The sequence below is a fragment of the Benincasa hispida genome, chromosome 9, assembly GCF_027475165.1.
Source record: "Benincasa hispida cultivar pf3 chromosome 9, pf3_genome.v1.1, whole genome shotgun sequence".
NCBI classification, from domain to species: Eukaryota; Viridiplantae; Streptophyta; class Magnoliopsida; order Cucurbitales; family Cucurbitaceae; genus Benincasa; species Benincasa hispida.
In genome coordinates this window covers 95,132,822-95,152,479 of record NC_143486.1, presented here as the reverse complement: position 1 = coordinate 95,152,479, position 19,658 = coordinate 95,132,822, and the positions used below count along the sequence as shown (strand labels likewise).

Sequence of the window (19,658 nt, the reverse complement as noted above, 5' to 3'; positions counted from 1 at the left end):
AGAACCAACCAATGCGTGTGGCAGTAGTGTGCGACGGCGTTGGACGTTGGAGCGGCAGCCGTCTGTGTAAAAAAAAATTGAAGAGAAAGGGAAGGTAAAAAGGGAAGGAAGAGTGAGGTGTGGAGGTTGGTTTAATGTCTTATGCCAACACATATTTCGTTGGGATAAGTTCAAATTTTTGTCGGTATAATTTTTTTAAAAAAATGTCCACGTTGCAATATTTTGGCCAATGCATTGAATTTTCGTTAGAATAAACACGTATATACCAACAAAAATGGATGCGTCAGGAAAAAAAATATCAGAATTGATAAAAATTCTTGTAGTGATCTCTCATTCTCTAGTTACGAAAATCGCAACACTCTCACATTTGATTCTACAATGAAGCCCTACAAAGTCATTGAAGTAATGGTCTAGCCATTTAGGTAGTGAGAGCTTAGGCAAGTAATGTGGAGGAGAATTTGTTGGAGAGGGTGATATATGTCAAACAATGGCTAGGAAGTGCGAGTGTGGAAGAAGGAAGAAGTTAGAATGGGAGAAAGGAATATGAGCACGAGGGAAGAAGGTGCGAGTGTGAGCGACATCACTATAGTATTTTGACACACTGATAGCATCATCAAAAGGTTATACTTCATTATTTTCAATTTTGGGGTCGAACGTCCTTTCAACAACAAAATTTAGATAATCTGTACCATTAAAAAAAAAAAAAAAAAAAGTCTAATTGACAAACTTTGCTATAGTTCTTTTTAGGTGCTTTCTTCATTAATCTCTAACCTCTTAATAAGTGGCATGTCTTAGCTAGTTGAATTTTGCTCAAATTGATAAAAACTTTTATAAACAATTCTATAATTCTAGTGAACTCACATATTTTGTTTTTCGAGTTAAACATCCATAGAGTAGAAAATGAAGTCATAGATTTTTGAGATGATAATTGATACAGATTTTTGAGATGATAATTGATACTGTATTTCAAAATTATACTCTAATGACCTTACATTCCCTTATGAAAACAAAAGTTTACAGAATAGACATGGAAAGAATATGACATAAAAAATGTTCATCGTCCGACAACTAAAACCAGCTCCTCTCCATAACTATCATATAATTTAAGAGCTAGAATTTAGTTACCTGAAAAAGGAACAAAAGAAAGGGCACCATAATCGAGAGAGAGATTTGTTGGAGGAAAGTGATGAAAGAAGGAAGTGGATTGGGCCTTGGGCTGCGGAAGTCAGGTGAAAGGCCCAATGCTCATCCGCCTGAATAATTATCAATCCAAAATAAATAAATAAATAAATAAAACCTGACTCTATCTCAAGCTGTGACGCTATAAATCGGAGGGCGGCGCGGGTGACTTCACCTTGTCGTCACGCGCTTTACCGCAATCCCATGCTAATCTCTCGATCCACGCGCCTCCCAGCCCTTTCTCTTTTATTATTATTCATTCCAATTTCCATTCCCTCCCTAATTCCTTTTTTTTTTTAATTGCATTTTATTTTCCTTTTAATTTAACAACACACGCATTTCTCGTTTCCCTATGTTTGTAGTTTTTTCACTTGCTAAAGTCAACTCCACAACCCGGTTCGGTACGCCGGTCCAGCTTTCTTCAATTTTATTTTGAACCTTCAAAGAAAAATCATTTTCTATGGTATATATTTTGCATTTACTTTTTTCTTTAAAAGATATTTTACATATACTTAGAACTTCTAATTAGAGAGAAATTTTACTCTCTCTCTCTCTCTCTTTTTTTTTTTTTTATCATTAATTGAATTGTTTGTTGAATAACTAAAGTTAATGATGCAAAGTTTGACATGCATCTAGAAGTTAAGGGAGTTGATATATATATATATAATTTACATTTTGAATATTTCAAAAGTCTAAATAGTCTAATAAAAATAATGAAAGTTTTGTTAAATTACCGATTTAGTCCTTAAACTTTCATGTTTATATCGTATAAGTCTTTGGATTTCAAAAATTTCTAACAAGTCATTGAACTTTCTATTTTCTATCTAATAAAATTTGTTAGTTTAAAGCAGCTAATAAATTATTGAACTCAAAATTGAAATTTTATGTCCTATATGACACAAAAAGCTACTTTATATCTTATGGATTACTTTTTTAAAAAAATATATTTAAAATGTCAAAAACATATTAGATACACAAATTGAAAGTTGAAAGTACATATTTAAACACTTTAGAGACTTCGTAAGAGCAAAGAAAAGGAAAAAAAAAAAAAAAAAAAAAAAAAAAAAAAAAATCCGTAAATGTATCATTACTTTTTAAATTTATAAAGGTAGTTTTGGACCAATAGAATAGACCCAAAAAAATACTCTCAACCTCTCTAACTTCTATGATTTTTCATTTTTTGATTTAAACAGAACAGCGAAGTATGTATGATAATCACCACACCTGTGCATTGATTTTTTTCTTTGACACAACATGCACTTTAGTATCTAGTAAAATTAGATGTATTTGTTCTATCTAAATTTTGACATTAACCAACACAAATATAAAAGTTGATAAGACTAAATTTATAAAACAACTAAAAAATATAACTTGTTTGAGGAAAAAGTTGTGGAGGATGGGGTAAAAGGGGGGGAAAGATTTAGATGGTTTTTCTTTACTTTTTGCTTTTTTGGGTAAATTATTGGGGAGAGGAAATAAAAAGGAAAATTGATTTTCTTTGCTTTTAATTTTTGGTAGTAAAATGATGAAATAGAGAGAAAAGAAAAAAGAAAAGAGGTGTGTAATAAATAAGAGAGAGAAGGGGAGCATGATTTGATGTAAAGCCTGTTAGAGTGTGGTCTCAAAACGCGAGCATGATGTGTCAAAATCCCATTGCATCAATCTCTCCAAGTTCCTTTTGATGGTGATGGATTGAATGGATGGATGGGATTGATGAATGTATTTCTTTTTTATTTATTTACTATTAAATCACTCTCCAATCTTCTTTTAATCCTTTAATCACATCATTCTCTTTGTTTTGTCCCAAATCCAAATAAATACAAACCAATTTCTTCGATCTTATGCATTTTCATATTCATTTACCTTTCACCTTCTTTATATCACTCCCAAAATCATCCTACATCAACTTACACTTTTTTCTTTATTTGGTAGCTAACACTTTTACCTTTTTCTTAGATGACTGTTCGATTTTTTTTAAAAAATTAAATTGTTATATTCATTGATTCTTTTTGTTTTGTTATATATTTTTTAACATTCTTTTTAAAATCTAAACCTAACCATGATTAAGTACTTTTTTTTTGTGTCGAATAGTTCGACATACAGTGACACAAGCATTGCGATAGAATTTTGATTAGAAATCAAATTGAAAATATCAAAACCAAAGTCAATATCAATTTATATCCATGATTTTTTTTGTATCAATTAAAACTCTGAACCAATAACTGTATTGATTTAAATTTTGAACTTTTGTACAATATATCAATTTTCATCCTATTTCATATTTCGTTTCACAGTTTTTGTGTAAAACTTATAATTTGAATCGATTTAATTTATAATAATTGTATTAATTTAAACCTTAAACTTTTGTAAAGTGTGTTGATTTACACCCTCTTCCATATTTTGTTCCAACAATTTTCGTGTAGATTTATGATTTGAGTCAATTAAACTCTTAAATTTTCATAAGCTATGCAATTTAGATAATTCATTATGATTACTATGATAATCATCCATGCACTAATTTGTAAACATGTGTAAAATTCTTCAAAAGTTGATTTTTCAAAGTGGATGATTAGAGTAAATGCATGAACGATTCTTAAAGAAAATTCTTACGACTAAAAGTCTAAATTGATTTATATTTGAAAGTTCGGATGTATAATTGAAACAATTATAAGTTTCACAATATTCATTCTTAACCGAACGTAAAAGAATATGCAAATGGTATGATTATTTGTTTATGGTTGAAATTGATATAACTACTGAAATTTAATGATATAAATTGACATTTTTCCTAAATTTAAATATCGTAAAGATAAAGAAGAAAATAATGGTTTTCAAACAAACTCTCAATGGTCAAAGTTTGAAGTTTGTAATAATTTAGATCACAAACATTGTCTTGTAATGATTTAGTCATTGTGATAAAGTTTGTTATCGAGAAAAATGACCAACTTTTAGTATGTAACCTATTTGACATTTGAAGGGTTTGTTGAATTACAAAATATAGAACCTTATCGCAATTTTTGTGAAAGAGACTACGTTGATATAAATTTTAAACTATAAAAATTAAGGTCTCATTTGATAACCATTTTGTTTTTTGTTTCTGTTTTTGAAAATTAAGTTTATGGATACTAGTTCCATCTTAAAATTTTTTTATTTGTTATCTACTTTTTACCAAATGTTTAAAAAACAAGCCAAATTTTGAGAAATTAAAAAGCAGCTTTCAAAAAATTGTTTTTATTTTTAGAATTTAGTTAAGAATTCAACTATCGTACTTAAGAAATATGCAATTTATTGCGAGAAATGTGAAAGAAATAGTCTTAATTTAAAAAAAACAAAAAACAAAAATAGTTACAAAACGGCATCTAAATTATTACAAACTAAATTTCACAATCTCAACTCGTATGGATTATGTAGTTAGTTCGCTGACACAGTACATAACCTAAATGTGTGTAGTTTAACCAAAGTAATTAATAATCTTATTTATATCTATACACATTACCATTTTTCTACTGTTCTTCTTCTAAGGCAATAAATAAATAAGGAAGTCTAAGAAAAAAAAATAGACCTACATTTTTTCACGTGACGTTTTTACCCTCGTTTCACTTTTTATTTACATTGCGAATGGTAGATAATTAGAAACCTAGGTATTGTTTAAATAATAAGAGACCTGATAATTTTTTAATTTTAAAAAAATACTTAGAGGGGAAAAAGAGAAAAAAAAGAAGAGAGGGTGTGGGGATGAAAGGGAAAGGTTGGAATAAATGGAATATTTTGGATAATGATGGGTTTCTGTTAAGGCCAGAGAGGTTCCTATTTTTGCTATGACAATTGAAAATGATGGCCAAATGCTATTTTGAATTGTTATTTCATAAAATTTTCTTTTTCCTTTTAATTTTATTGTTCATTAACCCATTTTTCATATTATTCTGTGGTACTGAGATTTTAATTTATACAATTCAATGCATCAAATCCAGTCACAATTAAACCACTTACACAAGAACATTGATCTTCTCTCTCACTTAACATGTGAAGTAAGATGTGATTTCAAAATTAGCCTATGATTGAGACTTTTTATTGTTGTTGTTCTTTTGAGAACCATTCTTGAGCTTAGATTTTTACAACTTTTGGGTGGTTTGAATTTAAAATCTATCTTCACAAAGTTATAAATTTTGAGATGGGATTATGAACAAACTTATACATCAAATGAAATGAGTAACTTGAAGTGGATAGTACAACTTTATATCAGTTATGAGTTATGTGTATTTTATCTTATGACAAATGGTTAATAAAATAAAATCATACATTAACATAACAAACGTATATAAGTGTTTATTGTCTTTTATTATATGTTATTTTCACTAAAAATGCAACATAAATTGTTAATTAAAAGTCAAGCATAAACTTTCATCTATAACAATTTAGTTTATGTGCTTTAAAATTTTTAATAATTTAGATGTTGAATTGATATATAACAATTTAATTTCTATATTTTTAAATTTATAATAATTTAATCGTTGATTTTTATTATATAATCATTCAGACTTTGGAGATTATAAACATGTTTGGTTTATTAGTTGATTATTTGGCGCATTTATATGAAATTAAATAGTTACATAAATGCATTTAAATGTTGCATACTAAAGTTTAAAAAATCACGTGTAAATGATCTCTTGGAGACAAATTTTATGGTTAAAATATCACACAGTTGTCTTTATATATATTGGAACGATTCATAATTTAGTTGGTATATCGTCAAATATATTTTCATTAGAATTTTAAAATAGTCATCTTAATTTATTGTAGACTTTTCCGAAAAATAATTCAGTATCTTCTAGTATTTTTCATTTTTAAATTTTGAAAATATATTAACTAAAAGAGTATTCTTTTACTTGAAAATTATCATATTATTTATCTAACAAAATTCAATAAAAACTAATTATAAAAAAATTAAATTTAAAATTTATTACATACAATAAAGACTAAATTTAGATATTTAAAAAATAGATTAAATTACAAATTTATCTTCCAAAGTTTTATTTTGTATTTAAAATATAACTAAACTTTAACAAGTTTTATAAGTTTTTGAATTTCAAATATGTGTCTAAGAAGTTATTTTTTTTATATATATATATAACAATTAACCAGTATGTCTAATGAAATTGCAAATTTTTGATTTGTTTTTTTTTTTTAATAGGATTTTTAATTTTAGAAAACGTCAAATATGCCAATGATCTATTAAATACAAAATAAAAAATTCAGAAAATTTGTCGACCTAAAACTGAATATTTTAGAAACCTATTTGACATTTTTTTAAAAGTCCATAAGCCCATTAAACACACAAATGAAGGTTTATAGACATATTAAACACTTATTATAGTACATCGACCAAGAACACAAACTCAAAGTTTTAAATATTAAACTTATAATTTAATCTTAGAACTTACCTATCGTTTAACCAAAAAAACATAAAGAACCACTAAAGACAAGAGCTAGATAAACAAACTAGTAGTGAGAGGCTTGAAAAGAAATAGTTCTTATAGCTAACACATGTTTAGTGATAATTAACGTACAATGCAACCAGATATGAATTGCTATATCGAATTTCCTATTGGTCCTTAGAGACTAAGTTATAAGGCAACGGTCAACCGAAAAAAAAATCATTTACTTTTCTATCTAAGGCACCCACACAAACTCCACTCTAAACATTGAAAAGTATATAAACTAAAATAATATTTTAATTCTCATATATATATATACAAAAGGAGTAAAAAAACACATGGTATTTGGGTGATTAAGAGAGGGGAGAGAGAAAAGGGAAAGTTGTAGAGTGGTCAGGCAATACAATGATGATAATGTCGAAAGCTATTTTGTAATGTTATTGTTATATAAATAATTGCCATTTTTAAAAAATTTAAAGAAATATTAAGTTGTATTTGTCTAAAACATTAAACCAAAAAGAAAATCCAAAAGGAGAATGGAAATTATTGATTTTGCAAAGGAATCCTTAAAAGGGTGTGGCCAATATTGTACATAGCCTTCCTTCTATCTTCTTAAATTTTAAATCTTGATAGAACCAAACAAAAAGAGAGAATAATATAATATAATATAACAAAGTTTACAATCTTTTATATATATATATATATAATTTATTAAATGCTTTCACTGTGCTGACAGGAAGAGATTTGAAAACAGCTTTATTGATACAATGCTGAACCTCATCTCTCTCTCTCTCTTTGTTTTTAAATTTCTTTTTATAAAATATATTGTGAAAAATATTTAAAGAAATTATTAGAGGGCAGAATAATGTAGTTGGCGATTTTATATTCAGGGGTTATTAGATGGCGGATATGGTCAAAATATAATGATCAAATTAAATAAAATTACATTTCCTTTTTATTCAAATTATTTTCTATGGTGTGTCTTTTCAGTGGGAATTTTGATTTTATTTGATGACGTGTAATTTGTAGTTTTTTCAATTTGTTTGACACTCGCATAATATGCTTACTATTAGCTAGTGGTGTAAGATGATTTTAAAACGTGATTGTCAATCAATGTTATCGAGACACATACTTATGATTACATGATCAAACACAAATTTACAAGTTTAGAAGGCTATTATATTAAATATAAAATAAAAAGAATTAAAGTATCGTACAATAACCAGACTAACCAAGACCTAAAAAGGGCTCAAATCAATTGAACCAACCAAAATTTGTAGTTATTCTAATAATTTTCTTTCTATTTATTGAATATTTGGAATTTGGTAATTCTTTCGTAAAACTTACGATCTAAACAAATGATTAATTATTCTATTCATACAAATAAATAAATAAAGTTAAAATATTTATTTTAATTCCTATATTTAAAATTTGTTTGGTTGTGAAATCTACAAACAAATAAAATAGAAAATATAAAATAGTAGAAAATTGACACAAAAAATTTACATAGTTTACTATCAATGTACTAACTACATACATAGGGCATACGAAAGACAATTTTATTCGAAATAATTATTCATAATATATAATACAAACATCTTTAATTAAAGAGTTTATATAATGCATTTAACCCTAAGGCCATAAATGGAAATAACACGAATATGAGAAATATGCAAAACTTAGGTTTTGGGGCATTGCCCCCGAACGCCCGGTCCCCGTACTTGGCTATTTGAAACGCCACGTATCAGATTTAAGATATTTCACACATGTTTCATTTTGGTCCAAATATTTTATTTTGGTCTCATACTTTCAATAAATCAAGAAATTAATCTAAACCATTATTTTGTTGTCGATTCTTTTGTTAAAAAAATATTTAGTCTTTATTTATATTTTTTAAAATAAAATTTGACAATATATTCATTTAACACATATTTTCTTACGCAAAAAATTAATCTTATTATTTAACAAATTTCAATTAACAAAATTAACTTTATTAAGAGACTAAATTTAAGATATATAGACGTACATACACTAAAATGAAAAGTAAAAAAACTTAGATAAATAGACTTGAATAAAAATGAAAGAAAACTATATAATATAACAACATGATCACTAGATCACCTCTAAAAGAAAAGTATCTAATCTTAAAAAAAAGCAAACAAATAAAGAATCAAATGATTATCTAATAAAAAATTTTAAATAAATAAAGTTGGACTTGGTAACCATTTTTTTTAATTTTTATTTTTACCTTGGAAATTTTTTCTTTGTTATTTATTATGATTTAAAACATAAAATCAAAATCTGAGAACTAGAATGTGCCTAAAATAATGGAAGCAAATCCATCCAAAAGAAAAGAAAAGAAAAAAAAAAGAAAGTAAAAAATGAGTGTATTGTATTCTCTTTCATTTGATTTTGTTCACTGACATAGGAATACCTGCACACTTCTCCTCACGCACGCACGCATTCTGAAATCACAACCCCACTCCTCCCTTTCCTTTCCCTGACGCATTACATATCACAACATCATACATTTCCCTTTCTCTCTCTACTCTACACAGAGAAACTCAACCCCCCACACACCTTTCTCTCTCTCTTTTTTCCTATCAAATAAATCCATTTTCCATCTGGGCTTTCATTTTTCTCTTCCGGGTTTCCCTTCATTTTCCTTCTTCTCTCTCAAGTTCCTACCTTTTTCTCCATCCTCTAAAATGGATGTTTCTTCTTTTTCTCACTATGACACCGCCGTCCTCGCCGCCGCTGCCGACAACAACAACCACCACCTTCCCCCTGGCTTCCGCTTCCACCCCACCGACGAGGAACTCATCACTTACTACCTTCTCAAGAAGGTTCTTGACACTAATTTTAGTGGGAGAGCCATTGCTGAAGTTGACCTCAACAAGTGCGAGCCTTGGGAGCTTCCTGGTAATCTCGCTTCAATCATTTTTGTCATATTTATAATTGTTTTATAACGTGTTTTTAATAATTTAAATGAGATGGTTAACATTGTCAAATCTAATGGTGAATTGATTTTGAATAATTAAGAACTTGTTTTAGTCTAGTAATTTTGAAAATAAAATTAAAACATAAACCATTTAGCCGATCATTTTTAAAATTTTGTGATTTTGAAAGACTTGAAATCACAGTTTTAAAGTAATATTATTTCATTTCTTAGTTGATAAAAAAAAATACGAAAACAATTTCCCCCCTTCAAAACTGAGCCTTTTTTTTTTTAAATAATATTATTAAAAATAATATTTATAAGCTCAATTTCTGAAAAATATGGTTAATTATCGACCTTACCTTTACATTTTAACAAACTCAATTACCTCGATATTTTAATTACAAATTCATGTAATTTTATTTCCTCTTAATTTTAATTACGGTTTCATTTTTGGAAAAAAAAGAAATATCTTAATCAGTTAAATTTACGTATTACTGAAAACTTTTGAGTCTAACGATATGCAGAGAAAGCGAAGATGGGAGAGAAGGAGTGGTATTTCTTCAGTCTTAGAGACCGAAAATACCCGACCGGTCTGCGAACGAACCGGGCGACGGAGGCCGGGTACTGGAAAGCAACGGGAAAAGACAGGGAAATTTACAGTATGAAAACATGTTCATTGGTAGGGATGAAGAAAACATTGGTGTTCTACAGAGGAAGAGCACCAAAAGGGGAAAAAAGTAATTGGGTTATGCATGAATATCGCCTCGAAGGCAAATTTGCTTATCATTACCTTTCTAGAACTTCAAAGGTACTTTCTTTTTCTTAATGGAAACCCTAACATTCTACTATTTCTTACTTTAATTTTGCCCTATTTTTTGTTAAATTTTGTACTTTGTTTTCTATTAGCTTCTTATGTTTTAAGGGTACGTTAGGATTTGAAGTGTTCTTTGTTATCATGCATTCCTGCCTTAAATATACCTAAATTTTTGTTCTTTTTTTTTTCGTTGGTGGAAGTTAGGGTTTCTATTTTGTGTTTTTCTTTGTTTTTCTGGTGATGTTGATGATTAAAGAAAAAGGGCTATTGCAATGTATTTTCTTTATAATAAATCTAAGATTGAAATGTATAATTTGTATGTAAATGATTGGTTATTCGAGAATTGCTTATGGATTTTTATCATTTTAAAAAAGTTTATGTAATTAGCTATTAAGTGATCATGAGTTGTGTGTTGTTTCTATTACTTTATTTCTTAAGAGACTTTAGAATGATTAAAATCAAATAAATGTTTGATTTGAATGTGATATTCATGTTATTAAAATTGATTTAGAAACATACTTTTTTTAATCGATTTCTTAATATGTTAAAAAGGTACCGAAATTACTTTGAAAACATGTCGAACATCTTGTCAAAACTGCTAGAGATTTAAAAGTAAATAAATAAATAAGTGGGACACCAGCCCTCTCTGGCTCTAGATTATAATGTATTTTAAGCTTAAGATTACAAGTGATCTAATATACAACGTTTTATATGTCGACATGAGTTCAGCTTAACTGAAACAAAGATCATTATTGAAGAATTTCGATTCCTCGTTAAAAAGAAAACAGAAAAAACAATTCCTCTCTATGGTTGAAAATATATGTAAAAAAAATGTTCGACAATTTTGACTATATATTTGATTTTGGGGAAATGATTTTTATGTATGAATGTAAATCAGGATGAGTGGGTGATTTCGAGGGTGTTTCAAAAGAGTGGCTCCGGCTGCGGTGGCGGAGGAGGCGGCGGAGCCACCTCCAGCAACGGCGGAGGTTCAAAGAAAGCCCGGTTTATTCCTGGTTCAATAAACGTATACCCAGAACCAAGTTCACCGTCGTCGGTGTCTCTCCCGCCGCTGCTCGACTCATCACTGTACTCCGCTCCGGCGACCGGCACGGCGGCGTCTGGTAACATAACCGACCGTGACAGCTGCTCGTACAACAGCCCAACGGCAAGAGAGCACGTGTCCTGTTTCTCCACCACCACCGCTGGCGGTAGCTTTAACATCCCAAGTTACGATTTTGCCACTCCGCCGCCACTCCTCGCCACCGTCACCGCCGACCCATCTCCCCGCTTCCACCGAAACATCGGTCTGTCGGCGTTCCCAAGTCTCCGGAGCCTGCAGGAGAATCTCCAACTCCCATTCTTCTACTCTCCGGTCAACCTCTGTTCTCCCCCAGCGCCGCCGCTCAGCCACGGCAACGATGTCGCCGCATGCAACTCCGGTGGAAATTGGGCTGTTTCCGACGAACCCAGATCCATGAACTCCAGTGAACTTGACTGCATGTGGTCCTACTAATTTTCTCTGATCAGATCATCAGAATTGGGTAGCTGTTTGTTGACTTTTTAGTTTCGGAAAACCTCTCTTAGAAAATATGAATTTTCCATTTTAATTGTTTATTATTTCTTTTGAGTTTTAATTTTATGGATTCTCTTAGTATGTTTTTCTTCAATGATTTATGTGATTTTAATTTTAGTCTTCTTTATATTATTACTTATGTGCCACGGATACTAAATTTTAAGTAGTGACTACCATGAGTATTTTTTTAAAATTAAAAAAATTAAATATATAATTAATTGAAATTGGTAGTTCGTTAATTACCTCACAGAAAAAATTATTTTATTGATTTGTGAGGTTATCTTTAAATAATGTTGGATGTAGATTTGAAAATTAGTAAATTATCTAATAGTAATTAGATATAAGTTTGTGGTATTCTTTAGGCTTCTCTCTCCAACATTAATGTGTTTAGTTCTCATTTAACAATAATTTAATTTTAATTTCAAAATTAAGTCTATTTTCTTCCATTTTTCATATTCATTTACCTTTACTTAACTAGAGTTGTATTGTTAGTCAAATTCTAAAAATAAAAACGAAATTTTAATAATTATTTTTTTGTTTTCAAATGTTGACTTTTTTTATAGCAATGGTAAAAAGTAGATAAGAAAATAAGAAATTTAGAGGTGAAAGGATTGCTTATAAACTTAATTTTTAAAAACTTAAAACAAAAAGTCAAATAGTTACTAAACGATGTCTTAGGTTTCATTTGGTAACCATTTTATTTTTTATTTTTTATTTTTGTTTTTGAAAATTAAGTCTACAGACATTAGTTCTACCTCCAAATCTCTTTCTTTATTATCTACTTTTCACTAATAGTTTAAAAAATTAAATCAAATTTTGAGAACTAAAAAAAAGTAACTTTCAAAAAGTTGTTTTTGTTTGTGGAATTTGGCTAAAAATTCAACTACTATTGATATAAATTATGGTAAAAAATATGGATAAAATAGGTCTAATTTTAAAAAATAAAAATAAAATACTAAAGGGTTACTAAACGAGGTCTTAGTAATTAGTTTATAGGTTTATGTTTTTTAAATTCATGCCGCATATTTTCTTCTAATCCCTAACCATTTCCATCTTAAAAAGATATTTTAATTTCAAAATCTAGAAACACAATTTAAAAAAATATATATATAAAAATGACCTTTTTAATTTGTAAAACTTAGTTTGATTTATGAAATTATTGGTGAATTGACATAGAAACTTAATGTTTGTTATCAAACTGTTTTTGGAGTCAGTTTGATTAATTTCTTTCACAATATCTCAAAGTGTTTAATATTGGTGGTGGTACTTTTTGTTTTTTTAAATAACTTTTATTTCTGTTCTTTTTTATGAGAAAAAGAGAACATAAGATATTTTATAAAGTGAATATAGGGCCTCTAGCTTAGCTAGGCATTTCCATCAAGACATGAGTCAAAGCATTTGGAAAAGCTATAGGAACTTAAGTGAGTCTTACTTACTCACAGATAAGATTGCTATGATGGGAGGTAAGTATCATATTTTAAATTTTAGTCAAACATAATATAAATTCTCTTCTCTTTAAAAAAAATAAAAAAAATAAAAAATCTAAGTTCTCTTCAAACAAATTATAATGGTCAAAGTATTAATAATCATTGATGAATAAAAGCTAGCTAAAATGAGACCATTGGTAATATATAATTGATAAGAAACGCTATAAAAACTTAATAACATAGGAAATGCTATAAAAATTTCGTAATAGTGCATACAAAAAGTTTATAATAGAGTAAAAAAATTCGTTATTACAAAGATATAATAACTCATTTTATTAGTTATAGAAATTTATTATAAGTTTAAAAAGTAATATTATAACATATTTCTACACCAAGATAAATATGCTATATTTAAAAGGATTTTAATAGCATTAAACATAGATAACAAACAAACGCAGGACTTAGCTTTGAGGTCCTTCGAAAAATGTTCTAAATTGTCTATTATAGTTTATAGGTTTTTTTTTCCAGTAGTTATTGTATCTATTATTTCTTGTAATGTTAGATGACAATCTAAGAAAGAACAAAGTTATGAATAAACTAAAGATGGATATGAGAATTGTGTTAGAAGAACATGAATCATAAAAGTTGGACAATAATGATGTTGAATGTAGATGATGAGGGCAATGTTTGTTTGTTTTTGTCTATGAAGTAGTGAAAAATCCAAGTAGTTGTGAGAATCAAAATTTGATAGTGACTGTTCATGGTGATATGTATATTTATGGAGGGTAGTTTTATTTTGAATAATAATAATAAGAAGAAGAAAAAATGAGGTGGAAGTGAAAATAAGTTGAATTGGGTTTGTAAAGAGAAATCCATATTTATAGGAAGCAGAAAGGTTTTTGTGAGATTAGAAAGGTAGGTGTCTGAATTTTCTGTCTTGTTGTTCGTCATTTATTAAAATCTTCACACACACACTTCAATTGTTCTCTATCTTCAGAAGTTACCTTCCTGCTCCTTCTGCCAAAGTTTTCAGTTTTCACCTTTTTTTTTTCAGTAATAAATATGCAATCTTTGTATGTTTTCCATGGATATTACTTTTTGTTTCCATCATTTATGGGTGTTTTTTTCCCTCTAAAAACCTAATTTTTAAGAATATAAAATGACAATTCTTAAGAGTGTGTATTAATATCATGATAATTAAGTTCAAAAGAGATTTTTTTTTTTAGGTATTTATGGCTCTTAAATTATCAATTGGTCCAAAAATTTAAGTCCATAGGTGAAGGTAATATTTGGGTTCATCTCAAGATGCACCTATTTCTATATTTTCCTCTCTCATTACTCAAACCAAAAAATAATTAAAATATTTCAAAAAAATATATATAAGAATAATTTGCCATGTGTCAAATTATGATATGATAATTTGGTGGGATGCACAAAAATATATGCTTCCCTCGATGTATTAAGTATTTTTCATTTAATTATACTTGCTTTGATACTATTTTAAATCACCGATTGACCCAAAAACTTAAGTCGATGGGTGAAGGTAAATTTAATTAAATCATCAAATAATGACCTTTTTTATGATGTCCAAATGTTATATGACTCACTTTTCTATAACCTTTTGCTTGTATCATTATGTAGTGAAAAATTACAAATTGGCTCCATTGTACAATCGTATTAATACTTGGCTCTTGTTCTTGATTCTTGATACTTGCACGTTTTATTTTAAATATTCTTTTTCTTCTTTTGCTATTCATTAATCTAATTCTCGTTCCTCTTTTTTTTTTTTTTCTTTTTTCTTTTTTGAATAACTTTCACTCACTACTCTATGTGTTTAAAGGAATGACATGACTCAAAAATGTCAAAAAAAAAGTAAAATAAAACTCAATAAGTAGTCAGAGAGTAACGAGAGCAAGATCGTTGAGTATCAACACACGTACACATAATGGAGGGATTTTTTCATTTCACTTAAGCAAAAAATCATAAAACTTGAGTTTTAAAAAGTCAGGTCAGATCTTATTTCGGTCTCATCAAATGAGTGATCAATATAATAAATTCAAAATATTCATGAATTTTGAAAGAGTTGAAAATTGTTGCTACCATTTATTTCATTGCATAAAGCTTTTGTTAAATTACTTTACATAATTAATTTTTACACGTTAAATTATCACATAAATCTATGTCAATGATGGTTTAAATGATTTCAACTATGCATTTCAATTTTTTAAACATCAACCATCGAATCAATTTCAATCTTATCTTAATGGGAGAAAAGCTCTCCTAATAATACTTTACGGAACAAATGTCAAAGTTCATGAAACTTTTTTTTTTTTCATTTTTTCTTTTTTAAATTTATTAATAATGTTCCAAGGACATCATTAAATCTTATCTCACATTTGAAAATACGTAATGACTATAAATGAACGAAAAATTTACATAGATAGAAAAAATGTCAAATTATTTATAGAAATCGAAAAAAAAATACTGATAGATACTGATAGACTATCAACGTCTATCAATGATAGACTTCTATTTGCTTCTATCACTAATAGGCTTCTATCAGTCTCTATTAAAAATGATTGAAATTTTGCTCTTTTGTGTAAATAGTTTTCCTTATTTTTCTATTTTTAAAATTTTCCCTAAATGAATATATAGGAAAGTGACAAAAGACTCTTAGTTATGTAGTTTTTGTTTTATTTCTTTTGTTTTTTTGAAAAGAAAAATAATTTAGTCCCGAAATTTTAAGAGTGGTTCAATAATCTTAAATTTTGTCCAACCTAGTGCTAGTTTATTCTTATTTTTTTTTTATATTAGCATTTTTACTATAAATTTTGGAAACACGATTCGCATAATGTATTCTAATACCTGAAAAGTATTATTATTATTTAACCAAATTTGTTAAAAATTAACTTTAAAATGAAGGATTTGAATCCTCAGTGGAAGCGAGTGATCGCTTTTGTGTCAGTGAATTCGTTTTTTAAAATAGATTAAACATAAAAAATATAGAATAAGGATAAATGCCTAAGCATGCTGTCTAAACATAAATACGGAGAGGAAAGGGAAAAATAAAAAACTTGAACCTTGAAGAAAAATGTACTTTACGTGCTCCTTTTCAAAGATCACAAACACTGCCCTTCCTCACGAACAAAACAAAAAGAAGTTCCAAATGAAAGAACCCTAAGGTCCGCAGCGGAAGCGAGACTTAATTCCAAATTTTATTTTTACGGAATCAAAATTTACAGTACAGAAATTATGCATCAAAACAAAAAATTTACAGCATGCAATTTAATAAACATAGAGAAGGGAGAAGGGTTTAGATCATGACTTACCCTTGAAGAACAACTTCTTCGCGTAAATCTCTCCTCATTGATTCGGTCACGAACAACTCAAAATTGAAAACTCAATTAGGACACCACCAAGTAGAGCCTTCTATATTCTTTGTATGGGATGAGAATCACAGAAGGTGTGGGCTCTAATGTTCTTTTGGAAGAGGAAGAGAATTTTAGAGAGGGGAAGAAACTTTTCGGTGAGTTCGTGTGGAAATCCAAAGAGATTATAATCTTCCTCTATGAAGATGATGAAGACCACACAAAAACAAAACTACCCACACTACACGTCTTCCCCCCAGAGAGAAAAGAGGGAGAGGGAGTTACAACTCCCTCCCAACTTAATTTTTTAAAAACCATTAATTCAATAAAATAAAAAATAATTAAATAAATAACAAATTATTTAATATATATATCATAACCACCTTATCATATAGTACATAAACTATATGTTATATATAATATAACATATAATCTATAGTTTTAATATTGTATCAAATACAATATAACCTATAGTTTATATTTCTCTCAATAATGCATGGTATTTAATATAAATCATATTTATACTAAGTTTAATTATATGAATCCAATTCACATAATTAATATTTGAATCGTATTTAAATATTTATTTCCTCTAAAAAAAACTTTATGTTAATATATAAAATACATTATATTAATTATATCACATATAATTAATTGAAATTAATTATATCAAATATAGTTAATTCCCTTCATTAATTTGAACAATTCAAATTAATCCAAAATTAATTCTCAATAACCTTGTTGAGCTACATGGAGGACTTTATGGACCTATAGATTGAAGCTCCAATGGTACTTAAGTAATCAATTAAACTCATTCAATTAAATTATTCAACATCCATTAACTACTGGTCACTCCACTAAAAACTGACAATTGCACTCACTATAGATATATTTCTGTATCCATTGGATATAACTGATCAACAATGCGATGACCTTTCACAAATTGCTCGTAAGTACAGTTGGTCCAAAATTATCGTTTTGTTTCTGTAGTTACATATAACTCCTTAAGTACCATTAATCCTTCTAACGAACAATAAGTCATAGTCCAACTATGACCAAAACTCTCTCGGGCTAAGAAAGGGTGTGACGCCACATTGTTCAAGTCCCGGAACCAACCTTTAAGAGAGTAATTTATCTACTTACCCCAACATTAGGGAATAAGTAAATTTCATCTTGTGTAGCTGTGTTCTTAGCTCCCTAATTAGACGAATTCCCAAAATGATAGGCTTATTGAGTTGGCGATTTGGCCAATCTCACTCATACAAATCAAAGGACCGCCTTCATAGACAGGAGTTTACAACTCACTCAAGATTCAAGTCATGTCACCTATGGTCATCCTGATAAAATGTAAGTCTCTATTATTAACGGTTTTATAATAATGAGACTATTCATTTCGTGGTCCGGTCTTATACAAACTACTTTGTATAGAATACCTCCGCTCATATGTCTCTACATGAATGATCAGGATCAGATCATTTGTAGCACTTTACAACAATTGTAACATCTACAAATCGAGCCGTATTCGTAGTGTCACCAGGATGAGGTACCCAGCCTTATCCATCTACTATAGACCATTTAGGTTATCATTTAAACAAGATCCACCTGTATGTCTCTATATACATGTTTAAGCTATAGAAGATAACATTTGATGTTAGTTTATTGGTTTGTGGGTTAATGCTACTAAATGTCGAACTAAATGTTGAATACAATATCTCATATTTTATTAAATAAATAAAATTATTTGTATATTACAATTATAAACTACAAGATCCACGAGATTTATGGCATCAACCCCAACACCAACACTGGACAACACCACCAAAGCCTTCCTTGTTATTCTCAAGGTAAGTAATCAAGGTGGAGTTGTGGGCTCATTTAAGAATTTTGGTCAAGGAATCTTGATTTCCTGAAAAAGTTCTTTTAGAGAGGAAGAAGAATGCAAATATCAAAATAATAATAATAATAATAATAATAACAAAACATTCTCTGTTAACAAAACGTTCTCTATCTTCCCAAAGCCTTCTACAGTGTTATGTGAAAGAGGAGGAATGAGTTACAAAATAACTCCTCCACTAATATGATGGAATGGAGCTATTCCTTAATTTAATTTAAAGAACTACATTAAAACTAATTTTAATGCAAAGAACTTTATATAAAATCAAAACTTTATATTATATCATATATAATATATGGTGGGATCGAATCTCGAGTGGAAGTGTGTAAACGCCTTGCATCTCGTTAACTGATTTTTGAAAAAACAAAAATAGTGTTCTAAAACATAATGTAGAAGAATAAACACATTATAGGCATGCTTTAGATGAAGGGAAAAACGAAGGAAGAACCATTCTTACCTTTAAAGATTCCCGAGCTCCTAGAATAATCATCTTACTTTTTCGACGAACTCGATCTCGAACACGAACATCTCCTTGAGCAATATTGAACACGGCCACAAGAATAATCTTGTTATTTTCTAGGATCCCAATAGAAGGATAGGTAGTATCCAACTATTGGAAGAGAGTGAAGAGGAGAGAATACTTTGGAGAGAGTAGAGAGGATTTCTTTGGTGGCTAGGGTAAAAATTGCAATATCAAATCTTGCCCTGAAATGGTCATAAAGAAGATTTTATATGGAGAAGGGTTAGCCCCTTCTCTAAGTCATTCCCTAATTTATCCTTGTGCACAACACATCAATTAAATAACCATTTATACATTAAATCCAATTTAATGTATACATCTAATTAACATAAACATTGTATGTTTATGCGCAACACTTCTCTATTAATTAATTGATTCTTTGTGAATCTAATTCACTTGAATTAAATATTTGAATCTCATCAAATATTTCTTTCCAACTTAATTTAAAGTATGGATCACATCCATAATCATTTACATATTAATCATATTAAATTACAATTTCCT

General features: G+C 28.7%; 1 protein-coding gene across 1 annotated transcript; it reads left to right on the top strand.

Annotated features, from left to right (window-relative positions):
* The first annotated feature begins 9,062 nt into the window (after positions 1–9,062).
* Positions 9,063–12,039, top strand: LOC120086907 (protein CUP-SHAPED COTYLEDON 2-like). The gene is made up of 3 exons (XM_039043718.2): positions 9,063–9,536; positions 10,080–10,363; positions 11,268–12,039. The coding sequence occupies exons 1-3, from the start codon at positions 9,323–9,325 to the stop codon at positions 11,883–11,885; spliced, it is 1,116 nt and encodes a 371-aa protein (XP_038899646.1). The 5' UTR covers positions 9,063–9,322; the 3' UTR covers positions 11,886–12,039.
* Positions 12,040–19,658: the final 7,619 nt, after the last annotated feature.